Here is a 19,985-nt window from a genome sequence, read left to right on the forward strand (position 1 = left end):
CCAAACATTTAGCCATCTGTTTTACCCCTGCCTTTTGATAGCAAGTCTTTGGTGAAATACTAAGATGACAGTAATGTTAGTGCTTAAGTAATCACTGCTATTTAACAGATGACTCCTTCACTCAGGAATTATGTATGGAGTACTTTCTACATACATGAACCTAGTGGTAGTTATCAAGCATGTTAAGCATTTGAAGATTGTTCCTTGGGACACCCGGGTGGCTTTATTTAATTCTTTAAAAAAAAATTACTGAAGATTGTTTTCAAAATTGTGTTTTATGGTCAGAAAATGGTCAGTGAAAAGTTAAAACAACATAGCTACTGCTTTGAGTGTCTACTACATATGTAATGTTTTACGTACATTACTTCGCTTAATCTTCATAGCATTTTTCTTTTTAAAGATTTTATTTATTCATGAGAGACACAGAGAGAGAGGCATAGATATAGGCAGAGAGAGGAGCAGGCTCCATGCAGGGAGCTTGATGTGGGACTTGATTCCAGGACTCCAGGATCACACCCTGGGCCAAAGGCAGACGCTCAACCACTGAGCCATCAGTGGTTGGCTTCATAGCATTTTTAGTGGCTTCATAGCATTTTTCTTTTCTTTTTTTTTTTTTAAGATTTATTTATTTACTTATTTATGATAGACGTAGAGAAAGAGAGAGAGAGGCAGAGACACAGGAGGAAGGAGAAGCAGGCTCCATGCCAGGAGCCCGACGTGGGACTCGATCCCGGGACTCCAGGATCACGTCCTGGGCCAAAGGCAGGCGCTAAACCTCTGAGCCACACAGGGATCCCCTCATAGCATTTTTCTTAAGATCCAGGTATTGTTCCCGTTTTCTAGATGCCCAGGGTTACACATGTAAGAAAGGTGAAGTCAAGTCTATGAAATTCCAAAACCCATAATGTTCTCTTTTTTTTTTAAGTTTTTTTTTTTTTTTTTTTTAGTAATCTCTACTGACAGTGTGAGGCTCGAACTCACGACCTAGAGATCAAGAGTTGCACGGTCTAGGGCAGCCCGGGTGGCTCAGTGGTTTAGCACCGCCTTCAGCCCAGGGTGTGATCCTGGAGACCAGGGATCGAGTCCCACATCGGGCTCCCTGCACGGAGCCTGCCTCTCTCTGCCTGTGTCTCTGCCTCTCTCTGTGTGTGTCTCTCATGAATAAATAAATAAAATCTTTAAAAAAAAAAAAAAAGTTGCACGGTCTACAACTGAGCCAGCCAGGTCCTCCCCTCCCCTCCCCCCCGCCCCGCTAGTGTTTTTATTAGGACTCTGGTGATATGGGAACCCACTCTTCTGAAGAAATGTCCATATGTTGTTCCTCAGGAAACATTGTATTTATTTAATAGAGAGGTGAAGAGAAAGAGGGCAGGTTTGGGTGAGGTTCTCCCTATCAAAACTAAAGGAGTTCCTGGAAGTTAATAAGGTCTCCCTGAGCGGCATAATTTTTTGTTAAAGAGGTTAAATACAGTGAAGTCAGTTACACTTAAGCTAGTTATGGGGAGTACATGTACTTGATAGTTGGCTTACTAATTTTTTTTTTAAGATTTTAGTTATTTATTCATGAGAGACACAAAGAGAGGGGCAGAGACACAGGCAGAGGGAGAAGCAGGCCCCATGCAGGGAACCCGATGTGGGACTTGATCCCAGGACTCCAGGATCACGAACTGGACCAAAAGGCAGACACTCAACCACTGAGCCACCCAGGCGTCCCTGGCTTACTAATTTTAATATTTAAATTTTAACTGCTCCTCACAGCCAAGTACACTTTCCATCCACTATGACATTCTTCTCTCACCCTCTACCACCCCAGTTTCTTTAAATGACCTAGTTTGTATCATTTTAGGTCAGTGCACCATGCCTCTGCCAGTAGCTGAGTTTAAACTGATTTTGAGGCAGATAAAATATCTGCAGTCAATAGTACATCTATTCATAATTTGCCTGTAGAAAAAAAAATAATAATAATTTGCCTGTAGAAAGTTTGTTCAGATGTTTTATGACTGAGTCAGACCACTTCTGTCCACCAGGGTGCAGATAACTTATATGCACACATACTGATAATAGACTTTATACAATGAACTAAAGTTCTGATTTCTTAAATTGCCTTTAATGTCATAGGAGTACAAATCCAACATAGAAACCATGTCTGTTTCTCTCCATTGTACTTGGAGCACATTGTGGGTATTTAATGTGAATGAAGGAATGAATGAATGCAAAAATGCACTTTAAAAATTTGTTTCCTTGTATCTATACTGCAAAACTCAGCCCCATAATAAAATTAATTTCTAATGGCTATTTCCATTTGACATTTAGAATAAAGTATGGACATTTATGTTTAGAAACATAGACTTATTCTGCTCTCTTTCCTCCAGCCTCTTAAATCAGCTTACTTTGTACCTTTCAGTCAGAACTCTGATATCTATAAATATCCTCTTCCCTATTTAGCAAACCCTGATAATCCTGTGATCCCCTGTCCTCAGTGTTGGGTTAATATGATGCTGTACTGTATTTGCATTTGTCTTCCCTAGACCACGCTTCAGATGCCATTTATCATTATGATAGAAAAAAATAGTAGCTGAACTTTCCATTTCTCTGTAATTTCACTTGAAGGTGAAGCATATAAAGTTATTGTTTCCCAATAATGAAAATCATGCATTGGAAATATAAAAGTATTATTTTTTATACCATTAGGTTAATAAAGTTTAGGTATAGTTAGAATGGTTTTCTGTGCTTTGCTTCTCTCCTTTTAAGATGAATAGAGATTACTTTCTCTTCATTATTCAATTTCAAATATAATGAGTGTACAAAAAGTCTCAGCCTGGGACTCCTGGGTGGCTCAGCGGTTGAGTGTCTGCCTTCGGCTCAGGGCCTGATCCCAGGATCTGGGATCGAGTCCCACATCCAGCTCCCTGCATGAGCCTGCTTCTCCCTCTGCCTATGTCTCTGCCTATCTCTGTCTCTCATGAATAAATAAATAAATCTTAAAAAAAAAAAAGTCTCAGCCTGCAGAGACTATTTTTTTTAAAGATTTTATTTATTTATTCATGAGAGACATACACACACAGAGGCAGAGACATAGGCAGAGGGAGAAGCAGGCTCCTCGAGGGGAACCTGATGTGGGACTCAATCCCGGGACTCCAGGATCACACCCTGAGCCAAAGGCATACTCTCAACCACTGAGCCACCCAGGAGTCTCAGAAATAGTATTTTTATTTACAAATTTGTTTTAAAAGAAGAGACACATAAGGAAAAACCTAAAACATTCATTTTGAACCTTGAAAGTATTTTATAGAAATACCTTTCATGATTTCTACACTCATAGATAATGCATGAGAATTTTACCTGTACTGTTGTTTCATGTACTGATGTGATAAATTCTGGTTATTTTTTAATTTTATTGAAAAAGGTAATGAGGACATCTAATCAAGAACTCAGGATGAGTAGTACCATGTGTTTTCCCTGTTCTAGCCTTTTTATATTACCAGTCCCCTGAGGATCTCAGAATTCTAATTTTAACTGTTCTGAAAGGTGGTATTATAAATGAGTGATTGCAATGTAGCTAATAGAAGCCAGGGAGACTTCTCATAAATATAGTTTAGAAAAGGAATGGTGTCAAAGTATTCAAGGCCAGATAAGATAAAAACAAAAGAAAAATGTCATGCAAAAAAAAAAAAAGAAGAAGAAGAAGAAGAAGGCCTGCCTATCTTTTTGTTTGTTTGAAATCTATTCAATCACTTTTCCCTAAATCTTTTGGTATAGAATTTGTCTTTCTGTCTTAAACTAAATCTTCCATTTTATTGCTGGAAAAAATTAAGGCACAGAGAGGTTAATGTAATCCTTAGCAAGTCAGTGCAAATACAGAATACTAGAAGTGGTAAACAAAGAGTCTCTGAGACAGAAAGGAATTCTTAATAATTATGCATATTTGCATATCATTGTCCAAAGACTCAATTGTTGAGAATTATTTCACAGAACTGTTATTTGATCTTAGTGAACAGACTGGTTTGAATTATTGCCGGGTGCAATAAGGATAAAAAAATATAACCATTTTATATAATTCTAAGACAGCTTGAAGGAATTTCTGCTTGAGCTGGGAGATTAGATTATATGCCCTTTAAACTGTGGAATTCTTTGATTCTTGTTGTAACTCATGCCTCATTGGAACAAAATTGTCAGCTGCAGGATGCAACAAATAACTATCTTATACAATTTTTCTTATGTTTGTAGCTAAAAAGCAATATGGCTTATTTCTAGCCATTAAAAACAATAAAAGCAAGAAACAAATATTATATTACTAGTCAGAAATACCTGGTTAAATTTTATTCTTTATGACTGACTTTGACAATTCTCTAACTTCTCTGATGTATCCGATTCTTCATCTGAAAAACATAAGTTATACCATGCACTTATAAGGGTCTTGTGAAAATTAGATGGTGATAGAGTTTTGGAGTTTTTTTAGATGATGATAGAGTATTTTGAGTGATGAAGTCTTAAATGTAAACTGAAATAAAGTCTTAATTTTATACAACTTTTTTTTCGTGTGTGTGTGTGTGTGTGTAGCACCATAAAATCTTGTACTTGCTTGGGTGGGTAGTTGTATTTAATTCAACAACTAATAAGTGCCAGGCATTGTGGGAGACCAAAGCTGTAACTCTTACCTGCAAGAAACTTCACTCTAGGAGAGAAACACAAAAATCAATTATCTATAGTCTGATATGATGCATGCTCTAAGTGTATATGAAGGGCTTTAGGAACATGAGTTGAGTAGTAGTTCATACTCACAGAAGATGTGGAGTGACTGCTAAACTGGATTAATAGGAATGGAAATAAGCCATGTCATTTATTGAGTTGCTGAATTTATTGAAGTACTTCTGCCAAAACTTAGAAGGTGGAAGCAAATGAAATAAATGACATTGAACTGGAATATACTATGACCTCTCTACAACCAAGAACTGTTGTCAAGGAGAAGATATTCTTATACCTAATAACATCAAAGTCAGTGCCCCAAAAGTAATCTCTCTTCTTCATGGTTGTTTAAGGGCTTGCTCTCAATTTTGCGCAAATTGAAAAGTGCACCAGACCAGGAGGTGAGAATCCTTCTCCTGGGCTTGGATAATGCTGGCAAGACCACTCTTCTGAAGCAGCTTGCATCTGAAGACATCAGCCACATTACACCTACACAGGTAAGCACTGCCCTGGCCCCAGGTGCTTGTGTGACTTATGGGAAGTGATCATAGCCATATGGAAGACAAAATGGGAAATATGGTTTTGTACACTCTCAAGTTGTGTTATGAGGGGCACCTGGGTGGCTCCATTGGTTGAGTGTCTGCCTCTGACTCAGGTCGTGATCCCGGGATCCTGGGATCGAGTCCCACGGCGGGCTCCCTGCTCATGGGGAGCCTGTTTCTCCCTCTCCCTCTGCCCCTCTGCCCTGCTTGTATGCTCGCGCTCTCTCTCTCTCTCTCTCTCTCTCTCTCAAATAAAATCTTTTTTTAAAAAAAGTGTTAATGAGAAAAGTTATACAATTTAAAAATAATAAAAGATTTCAAAAATATGTCAAGAGATTCCATAGATATAAGGTTCTTAGAGTAGTCAGATTCATTCAGACAGAAAATAGAATTGTGGTTACCAGGTGTTGGAGACAGGGGAGATTGGAAGGGTCATTGTTTAATGGGTGCAGAGGGTCAGTGTTGTAAGTTGAAAAAGGTTCTGTGGATGGCTGGTGGTAATGGTGGCACAACAGTGTGAATGCACTTAGTACTACTGAATTCTACACTTAAATTCTACACTTCTACACTGGTCAAAATGGTAGATATTATATCTATTTTACCAATTTTTAAATAAAGAATTTAAATAAGCATATGTATATATCAAGACAGTCAATTCCCTCAGCTCTAAGTGATTACTTCTAAAAAATAACTTAATCTTCTCACCATGAAATTAATATGTGTAGAAAATACAGAAAGTATAAAAGAAAAAAACCCAATACCGTGAGAAAAACTACTGTTAATATTTTAGGGTGTATTTTTCAGATTTAATAAATATATATCTTTTTTTCATTAAAAAATAACCTATATTTTTTAATCCAGCCTCTTTCCTAAGGCTAAGCAAAAAAAATACAAAGGATAAGGCAACGGTGGTGCTGCCAGTGTGGAAGTTGAAAGACAGATCCTAAGTGGAACAACCCTCCTCCTTTAGACCTCTTTCTTTAGACCTCCTTCCCTGTAGGAAATCCTGAGAAAGCTTGACCTTTGCCCAACTCATTGGGTTTCCTAACTAGAGGACAGCCTTTTTGGTCTTAGTCACTTTAAAGTATTTGAGCATTAGAGGTTTTAGCAAAACCAGAGGGTTTTTTTTAGCATTTTCCATCACTGTACTGTGATACGAGTTTGGTGTCAGGTTTGAATGGCTGTGCTGGTGTGTGTACTTCACAGCTTGGGAGTCTTACTGATCTGCAACTTTTTGCAGAAAAGTCATTTCAATTGCTACCAAATGAGCAATTTTACAGCTTCTGAACAAATTTAATGTATAGCCTAAGGAGGAGCAAATTACAGTAGTCTAGCCTAGAAGGGCTAAAAACACATATTACTGTGTCAGGATTTCTGCCAGAAAAAGAAAAGTCTAGGATTTTTTTTCTTTTTAATTGAGTATTAGCAGTAGGCTGTATCTCTTAAGAGTATCACTAAAATGAGAACGGCCAGCACTGTGAACATGGAAATGAACTCTTAAGTTATGGGTTCAAAGTTCCAATTCTAACTTTCAGGCGTTATTTGATGTATTATAGGTGACTTTGTCATTATATGATGTGAAGGTTTCATGTTTATTTTATTTTAAATTTCTTTATTTGTGGGAATCCCTGGGTGGTTTAGCGGTTTGGCGCCTGCCTTCAGCTCAGAGCGTGATCCTGGAGACCTGGGATTGAGTCCCGCGTTGGGCTCCCTGCCTGGAGCCTGCTTCTCCCTCTGCCTGTCTCTGCCTCTTTCTCTCTGTCTCTCATGAATAAATAAATAAAATATTTAAAAAATAAATAAAATAAAATAAAATAAAATTTCTTTATTTGAAAGAGAGAGAAAACATGCATGTACATGAACCGGGGTGGGGGGGTGGGCAGAGTGAGAGAATCTCAGACTCCCAACTAAGTGCAGAGTCAAATAGGAGGCTGGATCTCATGACCCTGAGATCATGACCCGAGCCAAAATCAAAAGTCCAAAGCTTAACCAACTGAGCCACCCAGGTGCCCCCCTTTTTTGGTTATTTTTAAGTAACTGGGTGTGGAGCTCAACGTGGGGCTTAAACTCACAGCCCTGAGATCAAGACCTGAGCTGGGATCAAGAGTTATGTGCTTAATTCACTGAGCCACCCAGGTACCCCCATACTTACTCTTTAAAAACAAGCTTTCAGGGCAGCCCAGGTGGCTCAGCACCGCCTTCAGCCCAGGGTGTGATCCTGGAGACCCGGGATCGAGTCCCGTGTCAGGCTCCCTGCATGGAGCCTGCTTCTCCCTCTGCCTGTGTGTCTCTCTCTCTCTGTGTGTCTCTCATGAATAAATAAATAAATAAAATCTTTAAAAAAAAAAAACAAGCTTTCAGGGTGCCTGGCTGACTTAATCAGAAGAACATGTGACTCTTGATCTCAGGGTTGTTAAGTTTGACCCCCACATTGGGTGTAGAGATTATTTTAAAATAAAATCTTTTAGGGATCCCTGGGTGGCACAGCAGTTTGGCGCCTGCCTTTGGCCCAGGGCGCGATCCTGGAGACCTGGGATCAAATCCCACGTCGGGCTCCCAGTGCATGGAGCCTGCTTTACCCTCTGCCTATGTCTCTGCCTCTCTCTCTCTGTGTGTGACTATCATAAATAAATAAAAATTCGGGATCCCTGGGTGGCGCAGCGGTTTGGCGCCTGCCTTTGGCCCAGGGCGCGATCCTGGAGACCCAGGATCGAATCCCACATCGGGCTCCCGGTGCATGGAGCCTGCTTCTCCCTCTGCCTATGTCTCTGCCACTCTCTCTCTCTCTCTCTCTCTCTCTCTCTGACTATCATAAATAAATAAAAATTAAAAAAAACATTTAAAAAAATAAAAATAAATAAAAAAATAAATAAAAATTTAAAAATAAAATAAATAAATAAAATAAAATCTTTTAAAAATTAAAAAAAAAAAAACAACCAAGCTTTGCATTTTTGTTTTATATTAGAAAAAGTAGCTGAGTGAAGTAAGTCAGTCGGAGAAGGACAAACATTATATGTTCTCATTCATTTGGGGAATATAAATAATAGTGAAAGGGAATATAAGGGAAGGGAGAAGAAATGTGTGGGAAATATCAGAAAGGGAGACACAACGTAAAGACTGCTAACTCTGGGAAACGAACTAGGGGTGGTAGAAGGGGAGGAGGGCGGGGGGGTGAGAGTGAATGGGTGACGGGCACTGGGGGTTATTCTGTATGTTGGTAAATTGAACACCAATAAAAAATAAATTAAAAAAAAAGAAAAAGTAATAGGTGCTCATTATAGTAAATTTGTAAAACATTTGTAAAATTGCAAAACTAGAAATCACCTATAGTGCCCAGACATAACCACTGTTAAAAATTTTTTTTACCACTGTTAACATTTAAGAATGTATCCATTTTTTTCTATGTATGTACGTGATGGGTTTATTTAAAGATTCTATTTATTTAAGATTTTATTTATTTTAGAGAAAGAGAATATGAGTGGAGGCTGAGGGAGAGGGAGGGGAAAGAATCTCAAGCAGACTCTGCACTGAGCACAGAGCCTGACGTGGAACTGAATCTCATGATCCTGAGATGATGACCTGAGCCAAAACCAAGATTTGGATGCCTAACCAACTGAGCCACCTAGGCGTCCCTTAAAGATTTTATTTTTAATTAATCTCTACACCCAACATGGGGCTCATACTTATAACCCTGAGATCAAGAGTTGCATGCTCTGCTGCAACTGAGCCAGCCAGGCACCCTTATGATGCATATATTTAAAATAAAAATGACTAAAAAATAAATTAATTAATTAATTAAATTAAATTAAAATGACTCAAAGAATATATCATATCATCATTTTCACTGAATAATACATCTTGAACATCTTTCTACTGTTATATATGTAAATACATATTTACATTTCTAAATGTTTGCACCCATTATTATTTCCTTAGAATAATTTCTTATATTTGTTGGTCTTAATAGATTTCTTTTCTTTTGATGACTTTTAGAATTTTAAGGCAGTTGATACATATAGTCAAATTCTAGGAGCTACTCTTATTTATCTTCTGCTTCACTCCATAAAGATTTGACATTACTGGCTTTGACATTTAATGTTGTAGTTAAGTGTACAATTCTTAAGCGCACAAAAGTGGTTTTGTCAGTGAGTCAGAATGAAGCTGCCGTTTACAATAAACTTAAGCCACTTCCCTTTGGAGTTCTTAAACTTCTAATTTATTCAGTTGTGACATCTTACAGGAGCTATAGTCAGCATCATCCCCAGGTATTCCCTAGTGCCCATTTATCCTCAGTGGAAATTGGGTGGCAGTGCTCTGTACTGTCACATTGTGCCTTGTCCTTCTGCACTAGGCAGTAGTGTTGGCAAGCTGCCAGGTGAGGCACATATTTATGGAGACATCCCCAGGCCCACTTCCCTCCAGCTATCCTGGATGAAACGTCACTTTTGTGGTAGCAATCTATTGATTGGATTTTTCAAGTCTTGATTTCACTATATCATTCTCAGAAAAATATTTCTTTTTTAATTATTGCTCACGAAATGCCTTTTCTCCAAACCCCAGAGGTCTTGTTAATTTGTTTCTCTGCACACCAACTCCCAGCTCCACCTGCCCCTGATTTGTGCACCTTTCCCAGAGTTCCACCTTGAGTCACTGTCCTGAGAAATGAATACTTTCAAGTTCATCAGAGATGCTTACGAAAGAACAGTTTCCAATGCCTTCTTGTTTATTTTCATCACTGCTTATAACTGAGGGCCCCCCAAAAAAAATAAAAATAAAAAAAATAAAAAAATAAAAAACTGAGGGCCCCACTTCAGAGTTTGAACATGCTGTTCTAGCAGGCCATCCCTTCCTCATTGGGCTAATAGTCCATTTATAAACCAGCTTCTCCCATAGTGTCCTAACTTCAGCTCCTTTTTCCTGAGTTGATCCATATGAAGAAATTTCTTAAAGAATCCTATCTTCCAGTAGCTCTTGCCTCTTTTTAAACTCAGGATTTGTTCTGTTCTGTTGAATCTGCAGATTCAGCTTCTGTTTTTTTGTTAGTTAAATGTAATGTTCTATTAAATGTTATCATCTTGATTATTAGAACTCATTCCAAGTTGTCCTCAGCAGTTTTGTGTGTGTGTGTGTGCGTGCACACGTGCATGTGTGTACACTTACTAGAGAAATTGTCATGTTAATATTAACAGTGACTCCAAACCTGAAGTAAGCCTATAAAAACCCATTTCTTTCTTCCGTATCATAGCAGACAATTTTCAATATTACCAGTATCACATCTGGCAGAGTACCTCATAATTAATAAATAACACAGCTGTTAAATATAACTGTCAGAACTATGATCTAAAGCTTAATAAAGCTTCATGTTTTGCCTCTCTTTCAGGGTTTTAACATCAAAAGTGTACAATCTCAAGGTTTTAAACTGAATGTATGGGACATTGGTGGACAGAGAAAAATCAGACCATACTGGAGAAATTATTTTGAAAATACTGATATTCTCGTAAGTACTCCTTCTAATGCACTAATTCATAATATGTTCTGCATTGTGTTAGGAAATATTAACTGTAATGTTCTTTCTTGTCAGTAATTCCACTACTATAAGTCACTATGAATTTAGGGCTAGCAGAAGGCTGCAGATTATGAGAAACATTTTTGTATGGTTTGTATAAGAATTTTGCTTTTGCTCAGTGACAATGTTGTGCCCACACTCACCTTGGCAAAATAAAGTATTTATTAATTTAACATAGTGATCTGAATATCAGAAGGGAAATCAGAAGATAGTGCCACTAACTCCATTATCCCAAGGAAATCAACAAGAGTATCCCAAAGAGCCAATCAAGAGGGTGGAAGTCCTGGAAATAATGATGCATATGAAATGGCTGAACAATAGATGTTCTTCCCCCTTTTTTTTTAAAGATTTTTGTATTTATTTGAGAGAGAGCACACAAGCAGAGTGAGGGGCAGAGGGAGAAGGAGAAGCAGACTCCCTACCGAGCAAGGAGCCTAACATGGGACTTGATCCAGGATCCATGGGATCATGGCCCGAACCAAAGGCAGCTACTTAACCAACTGAGAATATCCCCAGATATTTTTCCTAGAAAAGAAACTTGGAACTATTTTCAGTTGCTTCAAGAGCCATCTTGAGCAAGAGAGTTCTCTGCCTCATCATGAAGAGTTCTAGAAGACTGGGTGAGGAGCGATTTGGGGAATATTAAGTGGTAGAGTTTAGCTCAGAGTAAGGAAGAAGTCTCCTATCGTTTTAACTGTCCAAAAGTAGAAGCAGGGCAGCCCCAGTGGTGCAGCGGTTTAGCGCTGCCTGCAGCCCGGGGTGTGATTCTGGAGACCTGGGATCGAGTCCCATATTGGGTTCCCTGCATGGAGCCTGCTTCTCCCTCTGCCTGTGTCTGCCTCTGTGTGTGTATGTGTCTCTATGAATAAATAAATAAAATCTTTAAAAAAAAAAAAAAAGTAGAAGCAGCTGTCTTGTTCATTGGGGATTCCCTGGCTCAGGCTGCATTTGTTCAGGAAGGGACTAAGATCTTAACTCTCAGCTCACTGTCACATTCTGTGACATTCTGTAGTACTGCTGTTTCAGAATTCTTGAAGATTTCACTATCCACATACTTGATTTCTCCAACACCACAGCCTCTCAGTTCATTCACCTTCACTCCAGTGATTTTGTCATTCCCCTTACCTTAGTTACTCACTGTCATGATCATAGCCTAAAACCAGGGGGTCTCATGAACTTGGATAGTAAAAAAAACCTGTATGCTATTTTCATTAAACCCTAATGGAAACTCTGCATTTACTACAATTCTATCCATAGAGAAGGAACTGCCATAAGGTCAGCCATGTTGGTGACTTCCATTACCACTAGACACCATCTTGCATCTCTCAAATAACTTTGCTCTCTGCTTTTGCTTCCTATGTGTCTTTCAACTAGATCATTCTGTCGGCATGCACACAGCCTGTGGCAACTCTTTTTTAGAAACAAACAAAAAAAAACTCTTGTCCTGGCTGTGTATCCCATCCAGATACTGTCCTATTCCTCAGTTTCTCTTTAAAACAAAAAGAGTTTTCTGAGCTCTCTCCTCACTTCCTCCTCCCATTCTCTCTTGAACCCTCCATTCAGGCTCCCCAGGAATTCCCCATTGCTAAGGTTTTCCATCTTCCTCTTACTTGACCTAGCTGCACAGTTAATAAAGTCAGTCATGGGGTCCCTGGGTGGATCAGTGGTTGAGCACCTGCCTTTGGCCCTGGGCGTGACCCTGGAGTCCCGGGATCCAGTCCCACATCAGGCTCCCTGCATGGAGCCTTCTCCCTCCGCCTGTGTCTCTGCCTCTCTCTTTGTCTCTCATGAATAAATAAATAAAATATATTTTTTTAAAGTCAGTCATAGGGATGCCTTGGTGGCTCAGCGGTTGAGTGCCTCCCTTTGGCCCAGGGCGTGACCCTGGAGTCCAAGGATCGAGTCCCACGTCAGGCTCCCTGCATGGAGCCTGCTTCTCCCTTGGCCTGTGTCTCTGCCTCTCTCTCTTTCTGTGTCTCTCATGAATAAATAAATAAAATCTTAAAAAAAAATAAAAATAAAAAAATAAAATAAAAGTCAGTCATACTGTCATTGAAACATTATCTTCCCATTTTCCAGAATACCATTCTGTCTTGGATTTTCCTCGTATCTCACTGGCCACTCTTCCTCAATCTCCATTGCTATTTTCCCCCCTTGTTACCCTCCAAGTGTTGGAGTGCTCCAGAGTTCAGGCCTGTTCTTTGCTTCTCTAAGTTGTAGCGTAGGTGACCTCATCCAATTTCAAGGCGTTAATTACTACCTACATGCTGGTGAATCCCAACCTATTATATTCAACCAGAAACTCTCCCCTGAACCTCAGTTTTATATATAGCCAACTACCTATTTTACATCTCTACTTTAGTGGCTAGTAAGTCCCTTCATCCTCAGTATGTCCAGAACCAAATTCCTATCTTCATCCCTCCCAAAACCTGCTGCTTCTACAGTCTCCTCAGTAAACAACAGCTCCATTCATCTAAAAGCATTGGAGTCATCCTTGGCTCCTTTCCTTCTCACTCCCCACCTCTGACCTATGCCAATCTTGTGAGTTCTACCTTCAGAATATTTTTAGAATCTGACCACTACTTTCTAGCCCACTGCTACTGTGCATTGATTATTGCCATGTCATCCCCACTAGTCTCCTTGCTTTTGCCTTTCCTCCCGAAAATCTCTTCTCAAAGGTATATCCATAGGGATCCTGTCCCATCTCAGAATAAAGCTAGAGTTCTTACAATAGCTTACAAGGCCCCCTGCCTTCTGGCTTGGCTTATCTGTCTTGTCTTCCCCCTTCTAACTTGGTGCCAGCCGTACTGGCCTGCTTTCTGTCCCTACAACACAGCCATATTCCCACCTCAGGGCCTTGGTCATTACTATTTGCAGTGTTAAGATTCTTAGATATCCTTAGCTATCCTCACGGCTTATTCTCTACCTTCTTCAGTCTCTGCTCACGTGTCACTTTATGCCACTGAGACCTTCTCTGATTGCTATATTTAAAATTGTGGCTCCTATCCCTACCTTTCTGGCACTGTAATTTTTCTCTGCTTTTTTTTTTTTTTTTTTTCTTTGATCAGACCTGTTGGTACCCATCACCATCAGAAATATTTTTATGGGCAGCCTGGGTGGCTCAGCGGTTTAGCGCCTCCTTCGGCCCAGGGTGTGATCCTGGAGACCCGGGATTGAGTCCCACATCGGGCTCCCTGCATGGAGCCTGCTTCTCCCTCTCCCTGTGTCTCTGCTTCTCTCTTTCTCTCTGTGTCTCTCATGAATAAATAAATAAAATCTTTAAAAAATTCATTAAAAAAATATATTTTTATTTATTACGCTTCTCCCCATTGGAATGTAGTGTCCACAAAGATAGGGACTTTGCTTCCCCTGCCCTGCCCCAAGTGTTGTATCCCCAGTGCTTAGAAAAGGGCCAAGTGAAATGAACAAAAATTTATAAGATACAGTTCATTAGAATTTAAAACTTCTGCTCTGAGAAAGACACTGTTAAGAAAATAAACCCACAGACTGGGGAAGATATTTGCAAAAACACATCAGATAAAGTACTCATATCTAAAATATACAAAGAGGGGCACCTGGGTGGCTCAGTTGGTTAAGTGTCCGACTCTTGATTTTGGCTCAGGTCATGATTTCAGGGTTATGAGATCAAGTCCCTTGTTGGGTTCCATTGGGCATAGAACTTGCTTAAGATTCTCTCTGTCTCCTTCTCTGCCCTCCCCACCCTCTAAAACACACACACACACACACACACACACACAGCTCAACAATAAGAAAACAAACAACCCAATTAAAAATGGGCAAAAGACACCTCACCAGTGAAGATACAGAGATAAGTATATGAAAAGTGCGTAACATCTTAGGAAACAGAAAATTAATGAAATGAAATTCCACTACGTACCTACCAGAATGGTTAAAATCCAAAATGCTGACAAAGAGGAAAAACAACAGGAACTCCTATTCATTGCCAGCGGGAACGCAAAATGGTACAACCACTTTGGAAGACAGTTTGCATTTTCTTACAAAGCCAAGTATAATCTTACCAAACTATGTGATCCAGCAATCACTCTTCGAGGAGTCTACCCAATTAGATGACAACTTACGTCCACACAAAATTCTGTACATGATTATTTATAGCAGCTTTATTCATAATACCAAAAATTGGAAGCAACTGAGTTGTCTTGCAGTAGATGAATGAATAAACAAATTGTGTACATCTATATAATATTATTTCTTGCTAATAAGAAATGAACAAAAATTTTTAAATGAGCTATTCAGCCCCAAAAAGACATGGAGGAGACTTAAATGTGTATGGCTAAGTGAAAGTCAGTCTGAAAAAGGATACGTACTCTCTGTTTCCAACTATATGACATTTTGAAAAAGGCAAACTATAGAACTTAGTAAAAATCTCTACAAGTAAAAAATTAGTGGTTGCCAGAACTCCCAGGGGAGAGTAGAGGGATAGATGAATAAGTGACATATAGAGGATTTTTAGAGTGACAGAACTATTCTGTATGAAACTATAAGGTGGATACATGTTAATATGGGTCAGTCAAAACCATAGAACTTTAAAATACAAAGAATGAACCTAATGTATTGGTTCAATACTGGTTCACGAATTGTGAGAAATGCATCACACTAATGCAAGATAATAATGCAAGTTACTAGGGGAGACTGGGGGAGGGAATGGAGGTGGGATAGGTATATAGAACTATCCAATTATTTTGTAAATAAAAAACTGCTTAAAATTAAATGAATTAAACTGTAGATTCAAGTCAAATCATTATGCTGTACACCTTAAACTTATACAGTGCCATATGCCAATTATATCTCAATAAAACTAGTGGAGGATGAGCTTGTGCTTTTTGAGTCAAGAGTTAGGAAAAAGCAGGTGCCTGAGAGAAATAACAATTCAGTCTGTTCATCTGCTAGATTAAGGCACTTTGAAAGAAATAACCCAAATAAGAGTAATACATAAGGACATTCATGACCATGAGGCTAAATAAGGAGGCCTCAACTTTTCTTGTCTACAGGTCAGGGTAATTTTAAAGCACAAGCTCTCATACTTTGAGGGTAGACTGACTGCAAGGTAGTTGTAACATGACCCAGATTCTACACCACTTATTAGCTGAGAGTGCCCAGGAATAATCGGACAATCCAGTAAAAGTCAGTTCTGAGCTACTCCAGAGGAGCTTTCTCCAGCTACCTTAGGCTGCCAGTTCCAGACAGTGTTTTGGATTCTGAGTTAACCTTTCATTATTTTCCTGTGCCGTTTGAGATTAAACAAGTCTGGGGGAACAGCTGAGTCCCCAGGGTTAGATTCTAAGGCCTTGTGACTCAGCCCTGTCTGCCAGTTTCATAAACAGCTTGGAGTGGCAGTGGTTGATGGGTTAGGTTATATTAGTTTGTCTGTATTTAATAGTCTTTCATTATTGGTTAAAAAGACCTATTACTCTAGTCTCCACACTGCCTAGAAGAGTAGGGTTGAAGCTTGACACAATTAATTGCCTGGTTAACTTTTCTCATTTATCTCTAGAATGCAATCAGAAAGTCTTTATTTTTTTAACAGACACATTCAGTGTCATGATCAGACTATTACATTTAGCAATCAACAGCATGTGTGCAAAAAAATAAATCTACATTAAAACCCTTTGTTGGAATGCTTTATATTTTCCATGGAACAGAAACAAAAACAACCTATTATGCAATTAGTCACAAATACAGTCCTCTAGTTTTTTGCCCATACACATGAGTATTGTCTAAAACATGTCTTCTTTGTAGCACATAGGGCCCGCCACCACTGTGCTTAGCTGAGGCCACAAATCTGTGATAACCTGTAGCTTCCCTGTCGCTTCTCTAGTTCTCCTCTCCTGCTAAGCTTTGCTTCCTGGCAGTAGTGAAAACCCACTGTCACTGCCATAGCCACTGCAGCTGCTGGAACCGCCATAGGCACCTTGGTTTTGTGGTGTGGCAAAGTACTGGCCTCCACTACCATAAGACCCAGAGCTTCTGCCTCCAAAATTTCCTCCTTTCGGGATCCCTGGGTGGTGCAGCGGTTTAGCGCCTGCCTTTGGCCCAGGGCACGATCCTGGAGACCCGGGATCAAATCCCATGTCGGGCTCCCGGTGCATGGAGCCTGCTTCTCCCTCTGCCTATGTCTCTGCCTCTCTCTCTCTCTCTCTGTGATTATCATAAATAAATAAAAATTAAAAAATAAAAGATTCAAAATTTCCTCCTTTCATGGCTCCAAAATTTGAGGATTGATTGTTGTAATCATTATGGCTTCTGCCACCTCCAGAGTTGCTTCCATCATTAGCAAATCTGTAAGAGCCATCCCCACTGCTGCCATGTCCACCACCACCTTGACTGCCACCAAAGCCACCTCACCCACTAAAGTTCCCTCCATGACCAAAGTTGTCATTCCCACCAAAACTACCTCCACGACCACCACTGAAGTTTCCAGAACCACTCCAACCTTTTGGCTGGATGAAGCACTAGCCATCTCTTGCTTAGAGGGGGCTTTCCTTTCTTCACAGTTGTGCCCATTCACAGTATGGGATTTCTGAATGACAATCTTGTCTACAGAGTCATGGTCATCAAATGTTACAGAAGCTAAACCTCTCTGTGCCACCGCCTCGGTCAGTCATGATCTCAATCACTTCAGTTCTCCCATACTGTTCAAAATAATCTCTTGGGGATGCCTGGGTGGCTTACTGGTTGAGCCCTAGCCTTTGGCCCAGGGCGTGATCCTGGACTCCCGGGATTGAGTCCTGCGTCAGGCTCCTGGCATGGAGCCTGCTTTTCCCTCTGCCTGTGTCTCTACCTCTCTCTCTGTCTATCATGAATAAATAAAATCTTTAAAAAAATAATAATAATCTCTTAGATGTGATCTTCAGTGTCTTCTTTCATGCCACCAACAAAAATCTTTTTCATAGTTAAGTGGGCACGAGGCCTTTGAGAATCTTGAGACAGCCCTCTTTGGTCCCACAACTCTTCCATTTACCTTATGTGGCCTTGCATACATGGCTGCATCCACCTCCTTCACATTGGTGTACATGACAAACTCAAAGCCTCTGGAGCCCTTGGTGCTAATGGTGGTCATGGATCTCTCATTACTACATAAGCCATAAGCATTCCCCATTGCTCAGAATGGCCCCTCAGATTCTCATTAGTTGTTTCAAAGCTCAAATCTCTGATGAAGAGCCTCCACAGCTGTTCAGGATCTTTGGGAGACCCTGACTTAGACATGATGGCAGTGGGAGGGGAAACTTTAACAATGCTTACTTGGCGGTGTCCATAGGCAGAAAGAAGTAATCCCAAGAAATTCTTACTTTAGAGGAGGTGTTGACAAACTGAATCAGCCTGCCTCCTATTATTATATAGTCTGAGCTAAGAATGGTTTTTATATTTTAAATGGTTGAGGGGAAAAGTTGAAAGAATAAGATTTCATGACACATGAAAATAATGTGAAATTTAAAGTTCAGAGTCCATAAATAAAGTACTATTGGAACACAGCCACATCCACTTGTTTACAGATTTTTTTTTTTAAGATTTTATTTATTTATTCATGAGAGACACAGAAAGAGAGAGAGAGAGAGAGGCAGAGACACAGGCAGAAGGAGAAGCAGGCTCCATGCAGGAAGCCTGATGTGGGATTCGATCCCTGGTCTCCAGGATCACGCCCTGGGCTGAAGGCGGCGCTAAACCTCTGAGCCACCCAGGCTGCCCTGTTTACGGATTTTTTATGGTTGTTTTTGCACTACAGCAGCAAAGTTCAATAGTTATGAAAGAGATTACATAGGCCACAAAGCCTAAAATATTTACTACCTGACCCCTTACAGAAAAAGACTGACAGACCCCACTTTTGAGCATTAAATTGTTGTCTAGAGGTTTGAAAGAGTCAGGACAACTCCTAAAAGTGCCAGGTATTCTCAGGGAAGATGATGTTGAGAACTGCTGACTTCAGCTTTCATGATTTGGGGGAAGTGACTAAGAAAAAAAACTTGAGGGGTCATAGAAGGGAGGGGACAAAAGATCTTCCATTTCTCTTAGGCCTGAAGGTAACAGTTTTTTGATAGATTAAAAATACACAAATTTTTTCAAGATATTGTCATATTACTCCTAAGCTCCATTTACTTTATTATCAGTTCTGTGTTCAGATGCAACATAATAGAAACAAAGTAACTTTGTCATCATTTCCATATCCAAAGTGTAGGACATCAAGTGAGGTAGATCTCAACCAACCATCACTTACACTGTTTCTGTGATATCACTTGAGCCTCAATACTTCTAGAGCACAAATAATCAAAAACCTTATTACCCAGAAGCCTCATTTCTCAGTTTCAACTTCCTCTTAGACTTTTCCTGGAGCTAACATACAAAGCCCACTTCTTAGTGTCATCTTTCCTTATCTCTTCCTATCCCTCTTGATGAGAAATACGTAGGAGCAGTAAAATGGCCAAAAGGTGGCAGCAGGAGGGAAGAGGAACGGAAACTAGGGAAGAGACAAAGAGCCCTCCATTCACATGGCTGGATAACTAGTCTCTGGGTAATCTGGAGTTGGGTTAAACTTCCATCAAGAAAAAAATCTTCTCTGGCTCTTCCTCCCACAACCAAATAAAACTTTCAAAGCAACTGCCAAGGAAGATATGAATTGGCTTTGCTTACATAAAGCATCATTCTAAGTGCCGTGGATTATAACTTCATTTTAGAATAGCTTTATGCAACTTTTTTTTTTTTTTAAGATTCTATTTATTCATGAGAAGCACAGAGAGAGAGGCAGAGACGTAGGCAGAGGGAGCAACTTGATTTTTGAAGACCATAATGTTTTGTTTTTGTTTTTTTAATTTTTCTTATTTTTAAGGGATGCCTAGGTGGCTCAGCAGTTAAGCATCTGCCTTTGGCTCAGGGTGTGATCCGGGAATCCAGGGATCCAGTCCCACATTGGGCTCCCTGCAGGGAGCCTGCTTCTTACTCTGCCTATGTCTCTGCCTCTCTCTCTGTGTCTCTCATGAATAAATAATATCTTTAAAAAAAAAAAAAAAAAAGAATTTATGTGTAGTTTAGGAAAATCCTCCTTTTGAAATTTTTTTTTTTTTAATAAATTCTACCCCCAAAGTGGGGCTTGAAATCTCGACCCCGGGACCAAGAGTTACATGCTCCCCAATGGAGCCAGTTAGGTGCCTCCTCCTTTT

General features: G+C 39.8%; 1 protein-coding gene across 1 annotated transcript in view; it reads left to right on the forward strand.

The window, feature by feature from the left end:
* The window catches only part of ARL3 (ARF like GTPase 3), a 36,311-nt gene that overhangs the window by 2,255 nt on the left and 14,071 nt on the right, over positions 1-19,985 (forward strand). The window contains exons 2-3 of the mRNA XM_072805511.1: positions 5,040-5,183; positions 10,609-10,725. Coding sequence (XP_072661612.1) covers positions 5,040-5,183; positions 10,609-10,725 — 261 coding nt within the window. The remainder of the gene's footprint in view (positions 1-5,039; positions 5,184-10,608; positions 10,726-19,985) is intronic.

The sequence above is a fragment of the Canis lupus genome, chromosome 29, assembly GCF_048164855.1.
Source record: "Canis lupus baileyi chromosome 29, mCanLup2.hap1, whole genome shotgun sequence".
Taxonomy (NCBI): domain Eukaryota; kingdom Metazoa; phylum Chordata; class Mammalia; order Carnivora; family Canidae; genus Canis; species Canis lupus.